The following is an 18,767-nucleotide window of genomic DNA, read 5'->3' as shown; positions in this document are numbered from 1 at the left end:
AAGAGATGGGAGTTGGGAATTTTTTCCTGATCTGGACACATGGTGGCAGAAACAGGAGGTAGCTATGAGAGGCAAAGTGTCATCAATTTGCGTAAACTCTTCACGTACTGTATCCCTTCTTGGCATTGTGGTTGTCGGGAGTGCTGACACCGCTTATCTGACTTCTGTTATTTTTACAAAGGAAATTTGGCCGATATTTTCCCATCTCCATGGAGGAACAATGGCTTAGGGATTCGTATTCTGACATCATATCAATGTTCCTCTTGAGTAATTGTCATCATGAAATCATGCATCTTCTCGGGAAATTGTGTTGAGTTTTGTGTACCAGCAATCACATCTCACTGGGGGAAAATGCACTGAACCAAAACTGGACCCTCCCTCACACTGTCCTCTTTTTCTGCCATACTCTGCGGAAGGCAGCCTTCACTTGAGCATTCCGTACGCTGTAGACAAGAGGGTTCAGCAATGGGTTGAAAAGACTGTAAAAGAGGAAAAGGATTTTCTTCTGTTCCTCTCGGTGGCTACTGTCAGGGGCCAAGTACACCATCATGGCTATGCCAAAGTAGAATCCAACCACACAGAGGTGGGAGGAGCAGGTAGAGAAGGCTTTCTTGCGGCCCTCCTTTGACTGGATCTTCAGGATTGCCCAGAGGATGTGCACATAGGAGACCAACATCAAGGAAAGGGGCCCAACTAAAACAAACACACCTTCAGCAAAGAGAAACATTTCATTGATCCAGATGTCACCGCAGGTTACTTTGAGAACAGACTGAATCTCACAGAAGAAATGGTTCACCTTCTGGGGCCCACAGAAGGGCAACCTTAGAAACAGGCTTACTTGTACTATGGCCAGGCACAATCCACAAGACCAGCAAGCAATGGCCAGGAACGTGCACACCCTCCAGTTCATGATGACCATGTATTGCAGGGGATGACAGATCGCCACAAACCTGTCATAGGACATCACCACCAAAATCAAACACTCCATAGAAGAAAAAATCAAGTTAAAAATCATCTGCAAAGTACATAAGACAAAGGAGATGTCTTTTTTGTGTTTCACTAGATTTGCCAGCAAATTGGGCAAATTGCTAGAAGCATAGGATATGTCAATGATGGCCAGATGAGACAGGAAGTAGTACATGGGGGTGTGCAGTCTAGGGTCGAGGCAGATGAGACCCAAGATCATGCCATTTGCCAGCAGGTTGAAGGTATATAACAGGGAGAAGATACCAAACAGGACCAATTCCACTTCTTCACTGAGCTGGAATCCTACCAGGATGAATTCTGCAATCCATGATTGATTGCCCTCCATTCCTAAAGACAGTCTGTCAAGGAGTGAAGTGTGATGGGAAGGTCACAGCTGGATAACAATGAAAATAGGAGTTATTTATCAGAAGGGAATGAAGAGGAAGGTGGTAGACTTATCCCTGCATTACTGAATTTTTTCCCTAAGTTTCTTCACTTTTTTGTTTTCTTTTTATTGTGAAGTAGTCTAAAATTTCAGATAAGTATCAGGGACTATAAAGTATACTAGTATATAGTATTTGCCAAACTGCTTTTTCATGTTTGCCTTATCATTTATTTTCTCTGTGTGCACATAGTGCTAATTTTCTGGAGACCACATAAGACTAATGGGAAACCATATTCACCTTTTGGCAATTTACATCCAAACTCTTTGGAATTTTTTCTCTGTAACATGGATACTTGCTAATGTATTCTCAGTATAATTACCAAAAACAGGAGATGTAACATTAAGATAATTCACTACTCTAAATATAGCATTTCCTGCCCTGGTAGTCTAAGGTTCAAATTCAACATCATATATCCTATCATTTCCTCTGATTTTACATTCTTTGCATTTCTTGCCTTGACGGTGATATTTTTGAAGAGTATGAGTTCTTGTTTTGTACAGTGTTTCTCAATGCATTTTTCCATTTATTGTCCATGCTCTAATTCAGATTAAACATTTTTTAACACAAAAAAGTGTCCTTCTTAATGCCCTCCATTAATACACATATAATGATAATTTGTCCCAGTAACATTGATGTTGATGTTGATCATTGGCTAAGGTGGTGCCTCCATGTTATTTCATTATAAAGTTTTTAATCCATAAAATTTTAAATACTTTCTTTCTTCTGGCTTAACAAACTATCCTATACTCATCTTGTACATTTCCCACTTCAGTTTGGAATCGATTATTTCACTCAAAGTATGTCTTCTTGTATTGAAGAATCATTAAAAAAAATCTGCTTATATTGGGTGTTTAATAATAGTTTTTTTTATCATTACTTTTGCCACATTTCTGATATCCCCATGCAATAGGGATAAATACAATTTGGGATACTATATAGATTACTAAGTGGATAATGGATTCTTACCTTGACCTGTTTAATCTTAACACGTTTACTGACTTCTTTTGGAGAACAAAATCTATTACTAAATTAACATTACATCATAAAGAATGATCTCAATCTTATACAGTAGTATTTTTGGTAATGTAGATTTAGTATCTCAAATCATATTATCTTGCTGATCGGTTTTGATTTTCTTTGTTTTCAGGTAATTATAGTCTTCTGGAAATTTTAGACTTATAAATTAATGTTTCTTTTTTGTTGTTGTTGTTGTTGTTGTTTTCCTTTATTTTAATTTACAATTAATGTTTCAATGATCTTTACTTTGTGGGTAAAGAGGCATCTACGTCATATGAGATTCTAACATCAAGTTTTCTAAGTATCTTAGAGAAACATACAAATTCATAAAACATTGAAGAGAAAATACATATGTGAAATATATGTCCAAAGCTGATGATTGTTAGTAATTTCTATAAACAATTTTCCATTTCTCACTGTACCTATATTTTCACATATTTAAAATTATATGAACAATACTGTGTATCTGCTTCTTTCATTTAGAATAACATTATGTACATTTTTCATATCACATTTCTTTGCAATATACTTTAAACATCTGTATACTATTTTGTTGCATATGAACATTTTATTTACTATATCACCTTCTAACTAGGTTGTTTGGATTATAATGCTACAGTGACTAAATTTTATACATATATTTTTTATGTATATTTTCTTTTCTTATACTAATTTCCAGGACATGGAAACTCTTGGTCAAATCTATTCCTTCCTTCATTCCTTCCCTTCCATGCTTCCTTTTATTCTTTCTTTGTCCATACTAGCTATTTATCTATCTTTCTGTTTACCTATCTAGTTTAAAATAGCCTAAATAAAGTTTCTTCTTTCCAATAGAGTCATTAAAATAATTGCAGCTCAGTAAACAAAGGATATGCTATTCTTTACTGGGACATCTCAGTAACTGAGCTAGGGAGCTTTAAAATATTCTTTTAGCCAGTGGATTGGCACTCATTGTATCCTATTTTGTGGTAGGACACATATTTCTATCAGAACAGTAATCTTGAGTCTAATAATTATCCATATTAGATGATAGTACAGGAAATAGTAAGAAATAACTATATTGTAAACTCTTACACTGTTTCAGCAAAGAGTTTACTATAACAGTTATCCGAATTCTGTTTTCCAGCATCAGTCATTACTCTATCAATACATTTATCTTTTAGGTTATAAGGTCCTTTTGCTTTTTTGGCCATGTCAGAGCCTTATTCAGAAGAAATATCTGTATATGAAGCCTGTAGCCAGGTTGTTCTCAAAACAGTAGAGTTGGTCTATTGGCTGAGAAGGACCACCACTCAACCACACTGGGAAGGGATGCCAAGAGAGCTGCTGAGGAATAGAAGACACCTGCCACAGCCCAGCACTCAGAAGCCCTAGGAGCTGGCGTGGGGGTAGTCATTACTGTAATACATTTAGTAATATGATTACGATAATAAATAGTTATTAAATAAATATGTATATATACACACATATATGTAATTTCTATATACGCAGGAATTTGTAAAATATGCCCTATTAGATATTCTGAAAAATTATTTCTCAGTTGATTGTAAATTACAGATATGTACATAAACTGTGATAGCAGGACTATTGTGCAGCATTATTCATTTAAATAGAGATGAAACAGTCAAAATTGTGAGCATGATGGCAAATTAACAGAACATAAATAACAAAAATCCTGGTGGTTCAGACAGTAAAGAATCTGCCTGCGATGCAGGAGACCTGGGTTTGAACCCTGGATTGGGTGATCCGCTGGAGAAAGGAATGGCAACCCACTCCAGTATTCTTGTCTGGAGAATTCCAGGGACAGAGGAGCCTGGTGGGCTACAGTCCATGGGGTCGCCAAGAGTCAGACACAAGTGAGTGACTAGCGCTTTCACATTTTTTCACTTACAATGTAAAAATAGTATTACAGAAACTGAAAAAATCAGCTGTTAGCAGAGAAGCATGAAAAATCACAAAAAAACACAAAATCTCCCCATTTTTGAAGTGGAAATTTAAAAACCAAAGTTTCAAATTTGAAGGATGCCGTTTACAAACTCTGAGATTTAGACTTCAGTTTCTGGCAAGAGGAGAGACTACATGCCCTGCACCATACTCGTCTATTAAAAACAACTAACCCTACTCTTGAGCAGAGCCAGCCTGGATTCAACTCTTCTCACTGAAGGAAATTCTAATATTTCATTTCAAGCAGAAAAGAAGTAATCCCAGAAAGAAAGTCCACACTGGAAAAAGAAATAAAGAGCAAAGAAGGCAGTACGTATGTTTGTAAACTAAGGAGATATTGATGGTAGGAATACTGGTGGTGTTCTCTGGTACCTAGAATAAGACTGAACTAAATACACCACAGTAGCACACATGCGGGGCACAGGCTGATAGAAGGTAAAAGGTTCTAATTTCCATGCGTTTTGACAGAAAAGTATAACTACTGACTTTTATTAGCCTTTCTTTCTGCTCAGTATTAATTACTTAATTGTACTGATAAATTTAGCCTATGAGCAATCCATATTTCCATTCAAAAATGTAAGGATTCTTCTTTAAAAAAATTGTATGGGATTAAAGCCTGTCACATGTCTTTACAAATCAACATGTTAAATCTACATGAGTAAGAAGATCAAGAAAACATTAACTCTGTGGAGGGACACAGGGAAAAGAAAAATGGAACAGAAGAATTAGACGTAGTTCTCTCTAGAAAAGCAACATATAAAATGGAAACACCTGTCAAAATAATCCTCTTGGGAATTCTGGAATCTAATCAAAAGTTATAGCAACCACACACTTGCTTAATATGGAAAACAAACATGAAAATCATCCTGAGAGATCTGTAGCATTTTAACTTGCCCTGATCCCATCCCCTACTCCCTAGCTCAGGAGCAGTTCTAAGCAAGATAGTCTGCGCTTCTGATGCACACTCACTACCGAAAGGAGCAGAATATACTTCATACTCACAGGGTTCTGGATGTTGGATTTGACCTGTCTGGTGACTCCTTGAAGGATGCAGTCAAAGAACTTCATTTATTTTAATTAACTCAAAACTCTCCCACCGCTGAGGTGGCTACGCAGAGGCAATTGCTGAAAACCTTTGAAGGCGAAACTATCAGCTGCTGCCACATGAGGCAAGTAATAAAAGTTGGGGTAAACTATAGACTAACATAACACCCTGAGTGGAAGAATTGGAAATAAGATGATTTGGTAAATAGATGACTTGAATAGCTCCCAGATACTGCTGAGAAACTAGAAGGCCACACACATGACCAGGGTGGGAAAATGCTCAGAGCAATCTGAAAAGGTCCGGATGCCTTGCCTCTGTCTAAACTCCAGATTCTGCACAGGCAGGAAGCTGTCAGAGTTGTAAATGACCTGGATGAGGGGTGAAGGCAAGTCCCAACACACAAAGAGAGCCATTCATAAAAATATGAAAGGAGGTTGAAAATACTGACAGAGTTGCTGGATTATAGGCATATATATAGTTTTCAATATGCTTGCTTGCTCGTTGGATTACCAGAGCCTGAAATGCCCTTATGAGATCTGATTCTCTATCAGGAGATTATGAAATAGAATGAAGAAACACAAAAAGTCATCATCACAAAGCAGAGAGAAGGTAGGATGAAAAATCAAATTAATTTTGAATAATTTTAATAAAACTCTCCAACTCAAAATGTGATTTAAAAAACAATATTCAAATACAAACCAGTTAGTGCTAAGGGTGTACGAGATAAACAATGAAACCTTATGTTCACCCAAGGTGAAACTGTATGTGGTGAGCAATCTTACAAAGAATCTAATGTAAGCATGATGCATGGTTAACTATTCCAAGAGATCAATGAAAGTCTTGCATTTATTAAAATTTAATAAATTATAAGCAGGAAAGGAAATAGGGGTGAAAAAATAGTCACTGCACATGAAAAAAGAATCTATGAGGCATTCAGGAAATAAGCAGTGTCATTCATTCTTTAAAACTCAATAAAGAGGATAAAATACTGGATATTAAAAGGGAGAATAATGCACTGAAAGATTGTATTTAGTACCTGCGGCTGATCCATGTTAATGTTTGGCAGAAACCAACGCAATACTCTAAAGCAATTATCCTACACTTAAAAATAAATAAATTTATATAAAAACAAATCTACCTAGATCTCAACACATATAGACAAGGCGTACCTTCTTCATCTGGATATTTCATTTTATTCATTTATTCCCTTCTAATTGTATTGAATTATAATTGACATGCAACACGTTATAAGTTTAAGGTGTACAGCATAACAATTTTTGACTTACATACCTTGTGATATGATGACCACGATAAGCAGAGGAAACATCCATCACCTCATATAGACAGAAAGGTATTTTTTTCTTGTGAGAGTTTTGGGATTAGCTCTCTTATTCACGTGCACATAGAGTATATAGCTGTGTTAATTATATTCACCATGTACATTACATTCCTAGATGACTTACTTATTCTATAAGTTTGAACCTTTGGATCACCTTCATCCAAGTCCCCCTCAACTATTCCTCACCTTCAGTCCTACAAATCTGATGTCTTTTTCTATGAGTTTGTTTGTTATTTGAAGTAGAATTGCAATGTAACACTACATTAGTGCTGGGTGGACAATAGAGGGATACATTTTTGGAAATTTAACTCACAGGTATGATAAAGATTGAGACGTAAAACATAAACAAGATAAACTTTCCAGAGAGATAATAAGGGATGCAATTTAAAAAAAAGCAATATTTGAAGAGATTTTACCAAAAATGTTCCACATGGAACAAAGACTTAATTTCCAAATGGATAAAAATGCATTCTGAAAGAAAACAGTAAAGGTAAATGCTCCCATAAGGACTTGAAGACCTTCTAATAATTAAAGATAAAATAAATCTTTAGATCAAAAATTCTAGATTAAGATTGGTTAAAAATAAATTCTCAATAGATATCAATTAACAAATGCTTGCCTATCATTTTCCTCTTTATAAAAAATAGTTGCCTAGGGCGGCCATAACAAATTAAAATCTTAGTTTTCTTTCATAAGTTTTGCAATTTTTAATAAAAGCAATAGTTTCATTTGTCTCTTAAAATATTTTGTTGCACTATTGTCCCAAGATCAAAAGGAAATATTTAAAACATTAAAGATAAAAGTGTCTATATAGGATCAACAATTTGACTAACAGTAAATTTCTTATCAGCAAGATCGGAAGACAATAAGGTATTATCTTTAATGTCTCAAGAGGCAGAGAAGCTGTCAATCAAGAATTTTATAACTGTAAGAACTCTCTTGAATGAATGAGAACAAAATGAAATTTTTTCACATGTAAATTATAAATGTTTAGAGCCTATAGCTATTTAGCATACCAATAAAGAAAATTCCCCATTATGGTAGAATTTAATTCAGAATAAAGCAATACATACAAATAATATCAAACAAAGTAATAAAATATACTCATATTTCATAACTAATTGGCTATGAAATAATTATTTTGATATTCAAAAAGGATAAAAGTGAAATTTGAAAATCATAAATGAAGGATAAGAGACTGAAAATAAAGAGTGCTAAATTCTTGAAGAGGCTCAAAATACTGAATGATACTAAATATATTACCATATATCATGCATTTTGATGTTAGCACTTCAAGAAACCATCAATCAAAAAATGATAGAATCCATGATTTTAAAAATTATACTGCAAAAGCATTAAAGCATTATCAATCAAAAAAGAAGGCAGAATGCAAGAGAAAAACAGAAAAAGAGAAAAAGATGGTTGATATTCAGAAAAAGCAAAATAAAAATAACTCTATCTGTTAGTGCATTAAATGTAAATGAATTAAATGTCCATCAAGATAGAGATAGCCATATTAGATTAAAAACAGAAAATCCACATACAAACCTTTATAACAGTCACATTTAAACATAAATGCACAGAGACGCACACACACACTCAAAACCAAAAAAGATGATTGATGGTAAAATGATGAGAAAACATGTTTCATGCCAACAGTGACTGGTAATAGCAATACTGATATCAGACAAAAGGATAGAAGGATATAAATAAGATACTGTGTTGTGCTTAGTCACTCAGTCGTGTCCAACTTTTCACAGCCCCATGGACTGTCGCCCACCAGGCTCCTCTGTCCATGGGGATTCTCTAGGCAAGAATACGGGGGTGAGTTGCCATACCCTCCTCCAGGGGATCTTCCCAGCCCAAGGATCGAACCCAGGTCTCCTGCACTGCAGGAGGATTCTTTACTGTCTGAGCCACCAGGGAGACCCATATAAGATACTACAAAGTTGTAATAAAATGAACAATTTGCCAAAAGAAGAAAATTCACTATAAATTCACTGTAAAATAACTCAGCAAATGTTATATAGAAGACAAGGTTTTTCATCTATTCAAACAAAAACATTATTTTTTCATTATTAACAGTAAAACTTTAAAAATTTTCCTTTAGAGTTAGGATACAATTTTAACATGCTCCCCTAAAACTACTTCTTTTAATGTTGACCTAAGGACTAGCCATCAATAAGGCAACAGGAAGAAAAAGAAGGGCTAGATTTAAAATGGAAAATAAAATATAATTACTGATAAAACTTGTGTATGTTAAAAATGGAATCTCTATGAATAATCTATTATTAGAGGTGTATACACACACAAAAATAATCTGCATTCAAGGATGATGTACAAAGTGGGAGGACTTACATACCTTGTTTACAGAATGAGCATTTTGTAAAGATGGCAAAACTCTTCAAACTGTTCTTTTGGTTCAGTAAAGTCAAAATAAGAATCCAAGAAGATTTTTCATGTAAAGAAACTGAGAATCTCATTATAAATTTGATATGAAATCACAAAAGTTCAAGAAGAGACAAAGAAATCTTGAAGAAGGATGAAGTATCAATAAAATGAACCACTCTATGGAATAACCGACAAGGTTACAGAGACTTTATGCAGTCATTCAATGTTTTATCAGAACAAGAATAAACAAATACAAGAAATAGCATGGTTAACTCAGAAATTCAGAAATGTGTATACACACATGCACACACACACATATATTTGAACAATAATAAAGGCACCAGTGTTTTTAATAAATAATCAGTTGGCTAGCTATGTGGATAGAAACAAACCATGACTTCTACCAACACACTAAAAAAATCAGATGGGTTTTAGATCTAGGCATAAAATATTTAAAAAGCTTTGTAGAACACTAGTAACATAGTGAAAACCTCAGACGGAGAAAAAATTTCTGAAACAGAATTAAAACAGTATTAAAGAATAGATTGATAAAATTAAGAACCTAACTTGTGTTTATCAAGAGCGATCATTAAGAGAGTAAAAATGAAATCCACAGAGTGGAAGGAAATATTTACAACATGTATAACCAATATGGGCTTTCCAGGTTGTGCTAGTGGTAAAGAACCTACCTGCCAAGAGACACAGGTTCAATCCCTGGTGTTAGGAAGATCCCTTGGAGATGGGAATAACAACCGACTCCAATATTCTTGTCTCAAGAATTCCATAGACAGAGATGCCCAGCAGGCTACAGTTCAAGGGTTTGCAAGGAGTCGGACAAGCCTGACCAACTAACACATAACCAATACAGGGCTCATATTCAGAATACTTAAAGATTTTCTGCACATTTTTAATGAAAAGATAGATAACCCATTTTAAACTGAGCAAAACACTTGAACAAACATTTCACATGAAAGAATATCCGAATAACCCCCGAGCACATTAAAAGATTAAGAGGTACTAACCTTCCTAGGTCTCCAAAGAGAAAGAAATTAAAATGAAAAACACACTGATGGACAAAATTCAAAAGTTTGAAACTACAAGGACTTGGCAAGGATATGAAACAGGGATACCTTACTACTGAGAATATAATACAGTGCCCCCGTTTTGGAAAAGGCAAGAAGAACTGACTATATTTGAATATACACATAACAATGGCTCATGGATTCTATCTTCAGATATGCCCCCCATACAAATGTGATACACATATTTAGATTTATATATAAAGTTTACATATGAATATTCTTAAAATAATTATAATAACTTTTTTTCATACCTTCCAAAGGAAACATCTATCACTGCTTATAAGAGAAGATTGAAACAAGGACTTATCTGTTTCACTTTAAAATCAATGTGACTACACAAATATTTATTGTAGAACTCCTATAATTAGTTTTAGAAATAAATGATTTAATTTAATTATTCCTAACAGAATATTTGTATTGGAAAACTACCCAGTGAGAATAATTGGCCTATTTCTATATGCAAAATTTTTCTCTAGAAATAAAAAAAATTGAGTCAAAGGAACAGTCCTTATATCCTTAATAAGGATTTCTGTAAAAGGTGCTCTGATTTTAAAATCTATAACCATCAATTAACACTGTTTAGTCTGTCCTTGTAATATAAATGAAATGGTATAAAGGAGGAAACTGAACTTGGAGTGCAATATATTCTGACAACAAAGCATTTTGTTGCTAAACAGTCTTCTAGAAATATCTTTAATATTTGTAAACATAAAATTCACCATGTCAATTTTCTCTCCATGTTCAAAATTACCAATGTTGGTGAATATTTTTTCCATTATGCATTAAGTAAATATAAATATTGGTCCAATTAAGAGAAAGATTGTTTGGGATCCTCCAGAGGCCAACCCCTGAGACAGTTATTCAACTATAAGTAGTTCTTAGGAAGTAATTCCAGAAAACACAGAAGATTAGCAAATGGGGAAAACTGAGAAAAGGTGGTCACTGAAGGCTGGATGACCAAGTAGATCAAAATTGTTGTAACTGAAGTTAGATCCCAATGGGAAAATCTTGGAGCCAGGGTAGAATATGTTTCTCAGTGTTAACCTACCTTTAGTTGGAAGGGAGCTGGGGTGTTTATACACCTACTAGTATCTGTTATCAGATAAGTGCCTTGAGGTGGGTGGACCAAGGATTGATATCAGGGCTCCTTTTCCCTGTTTAAGAAGGTAGTAAAGTGTCTCTGGTTTTCAGGAACCTGTCCAGGCAAACAAATAGAGGTGCTGGCATTGGGAAATCAGGCCAGTGTGCACTGAAGTCAGAGGGCATGGTGTTATGGACAGGGCACCCACAGCATCAGCTATAAAGTCCCTGTTTATCACCTCTGAAATCCAAAATTTGATGAACATACTTAGGCAGATGAACAGGTGTGATTTTCTGGTTCTAAATGAAGCAGGCAATTGTCAAGCTTTTTGAAAAAATATTTTCTAATGATTTTTAAATGCTAGAGTAACACAGATATTTATCCATAGCTAAGTAAAAAGAAAGTTTAATTTTTTAATTTCAAAAGTTGACTTTACTTACACCTAATCTACTGGCATAATTTATCTATCTTGCACCTGAAGGAATTTGATGAAACTTCTCTATTTGGATAAAACATAATCGGGTATATTATTGAATATTAGCTCTGTTGTTCACCATAAATAAAAAGAGAAAAATATTCAAGTGCATCGCTATGTATTGAGAATTATGTGGTAAATCTATGTAAATGAATTATTTTCTGGCACATTTACCACATGAAAAGTGCTCAGCATATTTTTAACAGGAAGGCACATTTAGGATGGGATGTAGGCTATATAATCTGTACATAGTTGTTTCAGGGACACTCGCCAAGGAATACAGTCATCCTTCAAAGCCTGAAACTACAGAAAAGTCTTATTTTTAATCATTGCTGTTGGAGTAAAACAAATAGATAATCAGACACTGATTTAAAAAATGAACCTTAAGTTAAAAATCAAATGGGCACCCGTGGCTGATTCATGTTGATGGGTGGCAAAATCCACCACAATATCATAGTGCAATCATCCTTCAATTAACATAAATTAATTAATTAAAAGGACACAAATGGGCAAATACAGCATATTTCAGGCATTGATTTACTAACTTCTTAGGGTGACAGGTCTCTGTGTTGTGTACCAGGCAGTATTAACCAGAGATTTCTCTACTGAATGCCTGTGGATGAGGCTCTCAAGCAGGCTGTCAGCCAGCTGGTAAAGTGACGTCAAGACCCACAACCATTTTCAGTGCGTGTCTCTAACACCCAAGTTTTAGGTCCTAATGTTACAGCTAACCTTAGCATAAACATCACATATTAGGAATGTCAGCAAAATCATTAAGAGCTTACATGGTGGCTGATGGTTTACCTGTTAGTTCTGGTCTGTTCTCCTGTCCTGAGTTGTCCGCTGAGGGACTTAGTAACTGAGTTTGTGAAGAATCTGCTCCTAAACAAATTCATGTATTTGCAGACAAATCTAATCTCCATTAGCCAGTGTAATTTTACAAGTAGTCACACCCTGGTAACACTGCCTGATTTCTTGGCTTCCAGACTTGTGCTTGCGAATGTCTGTCTTTTTTCATCATCTCTCCAAGAAGCCCAGTTATCTGCTATTACCTTCTAAGTCCAGCTTTCAAGAGATTCAGTATATCTAAAATTCATTCTACAGTCCAGGCATGTTGTTATTGTAAGTTAAAAGAAAGTATTTGTCGCATTCTACATCATATAGTAATATGCCATTGAGGAGAGTCAGTTAATACATTTAAATTTCTATACAATTATATATATGCTTAGAAGTTTTATTTAGTAAGAAAATAATAAAAAGAACATTAATAAACATATTGCAAGATGATTATCAGAGGGCTATATCATTATCTTCATTAGTCTTAGAACATCTCCCACCTTCCCTGGTGTCTACAGAGAAAGATCACTGCTTTCTCTGACCTGCTGCAGAAGCTTTGCTCCAATACCTCACACCTCAGTGGACTCTGACCACTTACAAACTCAAGTCAGGGATACCTAGAGTGCTCTTCCAGTAACTTTCTGTTAGCATACCATCAGTTCTCCACTTTTACACAGCACAAGATTAGTATGAATATGAAGACTCTGTTAGCCTCAGTAATATTAAATTGAATCCTAAGATTCGAATGCTGAAATATTGATGAAAATAACCAAATTACTGCTGCTTAGAGAAAGTCTGTGGGAGTCCTGTGTTTTAGGTAACATTATAAACACTGACAGGATTCTCTTGACTTTATTTTTGCATTCAGTAAAATTTAAAAATGATATATTTTCATTTTTTCATTATTTTAAAAAATTGACTTAAATGCAAAGAGAATGAAAGCAAAAACATTCACTGAAAATCTGCCAGGTACAAACACATTTCAAACTAAGACATTGGTTTTATAGTAGGGATATTTTGCCATATTTTCAACGACTAGAACTTTCCCCCACATTTGATAAGTGACAATGGTAGTCATGTTAACCACTCCAGGAGATGCTGCAGGATTTTCCTCAGATGAGGACAACCATCCCTGGAGAGAAATTTTGGAAAAAGAATCAGAGTAAGCTAAATGGGCTCCACCTGCTTTCCTGCTGCAAAGGAAACAATGATGAGATCTTTATCAAGTAGCTATAGGATTCCATCCTGCCACTTACTAACATCTCCCTCATGGGCAGAAGAAAGGGATACTAGCTTTCCTCACTTCCCTGGCAGGAGGATGTTTCCAAGGCGTAGTGTAAGAAGCTGGTCAGCAGAGGAAGAAATGAAAAGTAGTAAATGGCACACCCCCAGCTTCAGGAGGCAAGGGTCAGAGGTCTCTTACATCCCTTTCAGCTTGATACCACGACTCAGGGACATTGAGTTTCACCAGCCTCTTCCCATACGTGTGACCAGGGAAGGGGTCTGGTTAAGAAGAAAAAGAAGCCTATGTTTAGACAGCGTGGGTATCAGATGTGACTCTGAGACCTCAGCACCAGTTCAAGAAAGGGGTCTTCACAAAGGTGGCTTTTCCTTCTTCATAAACCTGATGATTTCTGCCAGCCTTCTGCCCTGCTCCTCTGTCAGTCATTAACCAGTATAAAAGTAATGATTTCTATTAACATAAAGAGGAGTTGTGATACTCCTGGTGTTTTTCCCAAGCTGGGCTGGAAAACTCACAGAGATGGGGAGTGGCTGGAGTTAAGTCACCTGCTCCCGGAAGCAAGTACAGTAAATGATGAGTCCCGGATCCCTTTTCTGCCCTGACAGAGAGGGCAGGACTCAGGGGTGCCCAGGATCTTCTATATACATGAGGGCTTTATGGTCTGATTAAATGAAAGCGACTCATTCCCTAGAGACATACCTGTGGCGTCCAGGGAACAAATTACAAACCATATTCTCACCATTCTGTGTCTTTCCTCCTCCTCCTCTCTTGGGTCTCTTGCATTATTATCTGTGAGTGTGTGTGTGTGTGCACATGCGTGTGTGTGCACATGTGTGAACCTGCTTTTGCAGAGAAGTAAGAACTGAGGAAGAATGGCAAAGATGTCTGTACTCAAGAGACTCTTGAAATAAAACTCTAAGTGATAAATTTCATTTCATTAATTATGTCCCACAGTAGAATTCCCAAGTATATACGTGTATTATGTCTTTGATATTGAAATTGACCCTGTCTCCATATCCTACTTTTGGAAAGATGGATTCATGATGCAATAAATGTGATCTCCCATGGAGATTATTAACGTAGCCCCCAGAAAGACTGGAGTGAATTATCCCCATCTGCTGAAAAGTGTTAATATGTAATAATTATCAAAGTTTTCCATTGAAAATATTACTCACTGCTTGGAAAATGATGTAAACTGAATCATATTGCCTGAATGCTTTCCTGCTTACACTATTCCTTCAGTTCATTTCAGTTCAGTCGCTCAGTCGTGTCCAACTCTTTGTCCCATTTTGAAAACATTTTCCCCTAAATATACATCTTACACTTAGAAAGGCCATTGTCCCCTCTCTGTTGTAAGTGCAGTGTTCTAAGCATTGAGTTTAGATGATATATGGCTTTGCCTGCATCCACAGATCCACAGAAAAAACAAAAACAAAATGATGACTCCGATCCCTTAAATTCATGAGAGTTCACATTGTTTGGCCTTTGATGTTCCCAGAAATCCTACTGTATTTCCTAGTCCCTTCTCTCAGGTGTTTTTTTTTTCTTTTTTCTCTTTCATTAAATCTCCCATAAATCTTTCAATGCTTAGTCTTAGCCACTGAATGAGAGTAACTGAGAAAATGGATGCAATCAAAAGAGAGTTTATACAATCCTAACACACGCACTGAGTAAGTTAATGAATTTGTGTATTTATCTCATCTCCTTTTCCTATGGAGTTATTAGTTTTTTCCAGCAAAGACCAGTCTACCACTTAATACTATAAATGTCATCACTCTTGCCAACTCAAGAACTTCTCTCCAGAAATTTCTGTCTCAAATGTCTTACCCCTATGATTTCTTGAACATACCCAGTCAGCAAGTGAGACTCTTCAGGGAGAACAGGGCAGCCTACAGGGGCAGCAGCTACTGCCTTCTCTGCAGCTCAGTAGCCAGGGGTGGAAAAGACAGCACTGCAGAAACCTTAAGTCACTCCTGCTTCCCTGTCCAATGTCTAATATCCTCCTGCTTGAGGCTGAGAAGCCCCCAGGCCTGCACTCATCAAGCTGGATATTCAAGAGAACCAGTGTTGCAGTTCAGTCTGAATCAAAGGTCTGGTTACCAGGATAGCAGATAGTGTAAGCTGCAGTCTGAGGGCAGCAGCAAAACGCCAGTGTCCTAGCCCCAAAGCGGGAAGTTCGTGGACTATAAGGGCCCACAAACAAGTATATGCCAATGAAATGTATAACTTAGAAGAAACGGACAAATGCTTAGGAATGTACAGTCTCTCAAGACTGAACAGGAAGAAATGAAATAACATGATCAGACCAACTATAATACAAGCACTGATATGGAGCCAGTGATTTAAAAATTCCCAGTAAACAAAAGTCCAGCATAAGTTGCCTTCACAGGTGAGTTACATCCAAAATGGAGAAAAGAATTAACACTTAATCCTCCAAAGTTATTCTGAAAAATTTTAGAGGAAGGAATACTTCCAAACTCATTCTATGAGGCTGCAATCACCCTGATACCCAAACTGGACAAAGACACCATGAGAAAAGGAAAGTACAGCCAATATTATTGATAAACATAGACAGAAAATCCTCAAAAAAACACCAGGAAATGAATCTAACAGTACATTACAAGGATCATACACCATGATCAAGGGGGATTTATCCCAGAGATGCAAAGAGTTTTTCAATATCTGCAAATTAATCAGTGTGATACACCACATTAATGAACTGAATAATAAAAACCATACTATTATCTTAGTAGATGAGGAAAAAGTTTCTGATAAAATTCAATATCCATTTATGATAAAAAAAAAACTCTTCATAAAGTGGGCACAGAGGGAACACACCTCAACATAATACAGGTCATACATGACAAACTCTAACATCATACTCAACAGTGAAAAGCTGAAAGCACTTTTTCTAAGATCAGGAACAAGACAAGGATTCCTCTCCTGCAACTTTTATTCATTGTAACTTTGGAAGTCCTAGACATGGAAGCCAGTGAAGAAAAAGAAATAAAGTGAATTCAAACTGGAAGAGAAGTAAAAATGTCACTGTGTGCAGATGACATTACAGTATACATAGAAAATCCTAAAGATGCTGCCAGAAAACTGCTAGAGCTCATCAATGAATTTGGTAAAGTTGCAGGATACAAAATTAATACACAGAAATCTGTTGCATTTGTATATACTAACAATACAAGGTCAAAAGTAGAAATTCAGAAAATAATTCTATTGACTACTGCATTAAAAAGAATAAAGTACTGAGGAATAAACCTACTTAAGGAGACAAAGACTTGTATGCAGAAAACTCTAAGACACTGTTGAAAGAAATCAAGATGACACAAACAGACGGAGAGAGATATCAGGTTCTTGGATTGGAAGAATTAATATTGTCAAAATGACTATACCACACAAAATAATCCTCAGATTCAACGAAATCCCTGTCAAATTACCTATGGCATTTTCCTCAGAACTGGATCAAGAAATTTTACAATTTGTATGAAAACACAAAAGACTGACTAGCCAAAGCAATCTTGAGAAAGGAAAATGGAGCGGGAGGAATCACCTTCCTGATTCCAAACTAGACTGCAAGGCCACAGTAATCTAGACAGCATGGTCCTGGCACAAGATCAGAAACACAGACCAAGGGAATAAAACAGAGAGCCCAGAGGTAAACCCACACACCGAAGGGCTCCTTATCTTTGACAAAGGAGACAGGAATACACAATGGAGAAAAGACGGTCTCTTTAATAAGTGGTGTTGGGAAAACCGGCAGCTCACACAAAGAATGAAATTAGAACACTCCCTGACACCATACACAAAAATGAACTCAGAATGGATTAAAGACCTAAATGAAAGGCCAGAAGCTATAAAACTCTTAGAGGAAAACATAGGCAGAACATTCTTTGATATAAACTGCAGTAAGACATTCTTTGACCCACTTCCTGGAGTATGGAAATAAAAGCAAAATAAATAAATGCAACATAATTAAACTTAAAAGCTTTTGCATAGCAAAGGAAACTATTAACAAGATGAAAAGATAACCCTCAGAATGGGAGAAATAATAGCAAATGAAGGATTCATCTTCAAAATATACAAGCAGCTCATGCTCAATATCAGAAAAACAAACAACCCAGTCAAAACATGAGCACAAGACCTAAACATTTCTCTAAAGAAGACGTACCAATGGCCATTAAACACATGAAAACACGCACAGCATCACTCATTATTAGAGAAATGCAGATCAAAACTCCAATGATGTATCACCTCATACTGGTCAGAATGGCTATCATCAAAAAATCTACAAGCAAAAAATGCTGGAGAGGATGTGGAGAAAAGGGAATCCTCCTACACTACTGGTTGGAATGTAAATTGATACAGCCACTATGGAGAACAGGATGGAAATTCCTTTAAAAACTAGGAATAAAACTACCATATGACCAAGCAATCCCAGTACTGGGCATATACTCTAAGCAAAAAGACACTGGTACCCCAATGATCATTGCAGCCCTATTTACAAAAGCCAGGACACTGAAGAAATCTAGATGTCCACTGACAGATAAATGGATAAGGAAGATAGACTACTTACATACAATGGAATATTATGCAGCCATATTAAAGAATGAATTTGAGTCAGCTAAACTGAGGTAGTCCCTTAAATCTATTTCTCACTTCTGCTGTATAATCATAAGGCCACCTCATGCGAAGAGTTGACTCATTGGAAAAGACTCTGATGCTGGAAGGGACTGGGGGCAGGAGGAGAAGGGGATGACAGAGGATGAGATGGCATCACTGACACGATGGACGTGAGTCTGAGTGAACTCAGGGAGTTGGTAATGGACAGGGAGGCCAGGCGTGCTGCAATTCATGGGGTCGCAAAGAGTCGGACATGACTGAGCAACTGAACT

The 18,767-nt window shown here is 36.1% G+C and overlaps 1 protein-coding gene across 1 annotated transcript; it reads right to left on the bottom strand.

Annotated features, from left to right (window-relative positions):
* Window positions 1-379: 379 nt before the first annotated feature.
* On the bottom strand, window positions 380-1,312 carry LOC138080029 (olfactory receptor 2A2-like). The gene has a single exon (XM_068972903.1). The coding sequence runs from the start codon at window positions 1,310-1,312 to the stop codon at window positions 380-382; it is 933 nt and encodes a 310-aa protein (XP_068829004.1).
* Between the last annotated feature and the right edge of the window lie 17,455 nt (window positions 1,313-18,767).

Source organism: Capricornis sumatraensis, chromosome 5 (genome assembly GCF_032405125.1).
Source record: "Capricornis sumatraensis isolate serow.1 chromosome 5, serow.2, whole genome shotgun sequence".
NCBI lineage: Eukaryota > Metazoa > Chordata > Mammalia > Artiodactyla > Bovidae > Capricornis > Capricornis sumatraensis.
The sequence above is the reverse complement of the archived record's forward strand: the minus strand, read 5'-3'. Positions and strand labels throughout refer to the sequence as shown.

Bases quoted from the DNA above. Each gene is read 5' to 3' on its own strand.
- LOC138080029 (XM_068972903.1), bottom strand. From the start codon at position 1,312: ATGGAGGGCAATCAATCATGGATTGCAGAATTCATCCTGGTAGGATTC.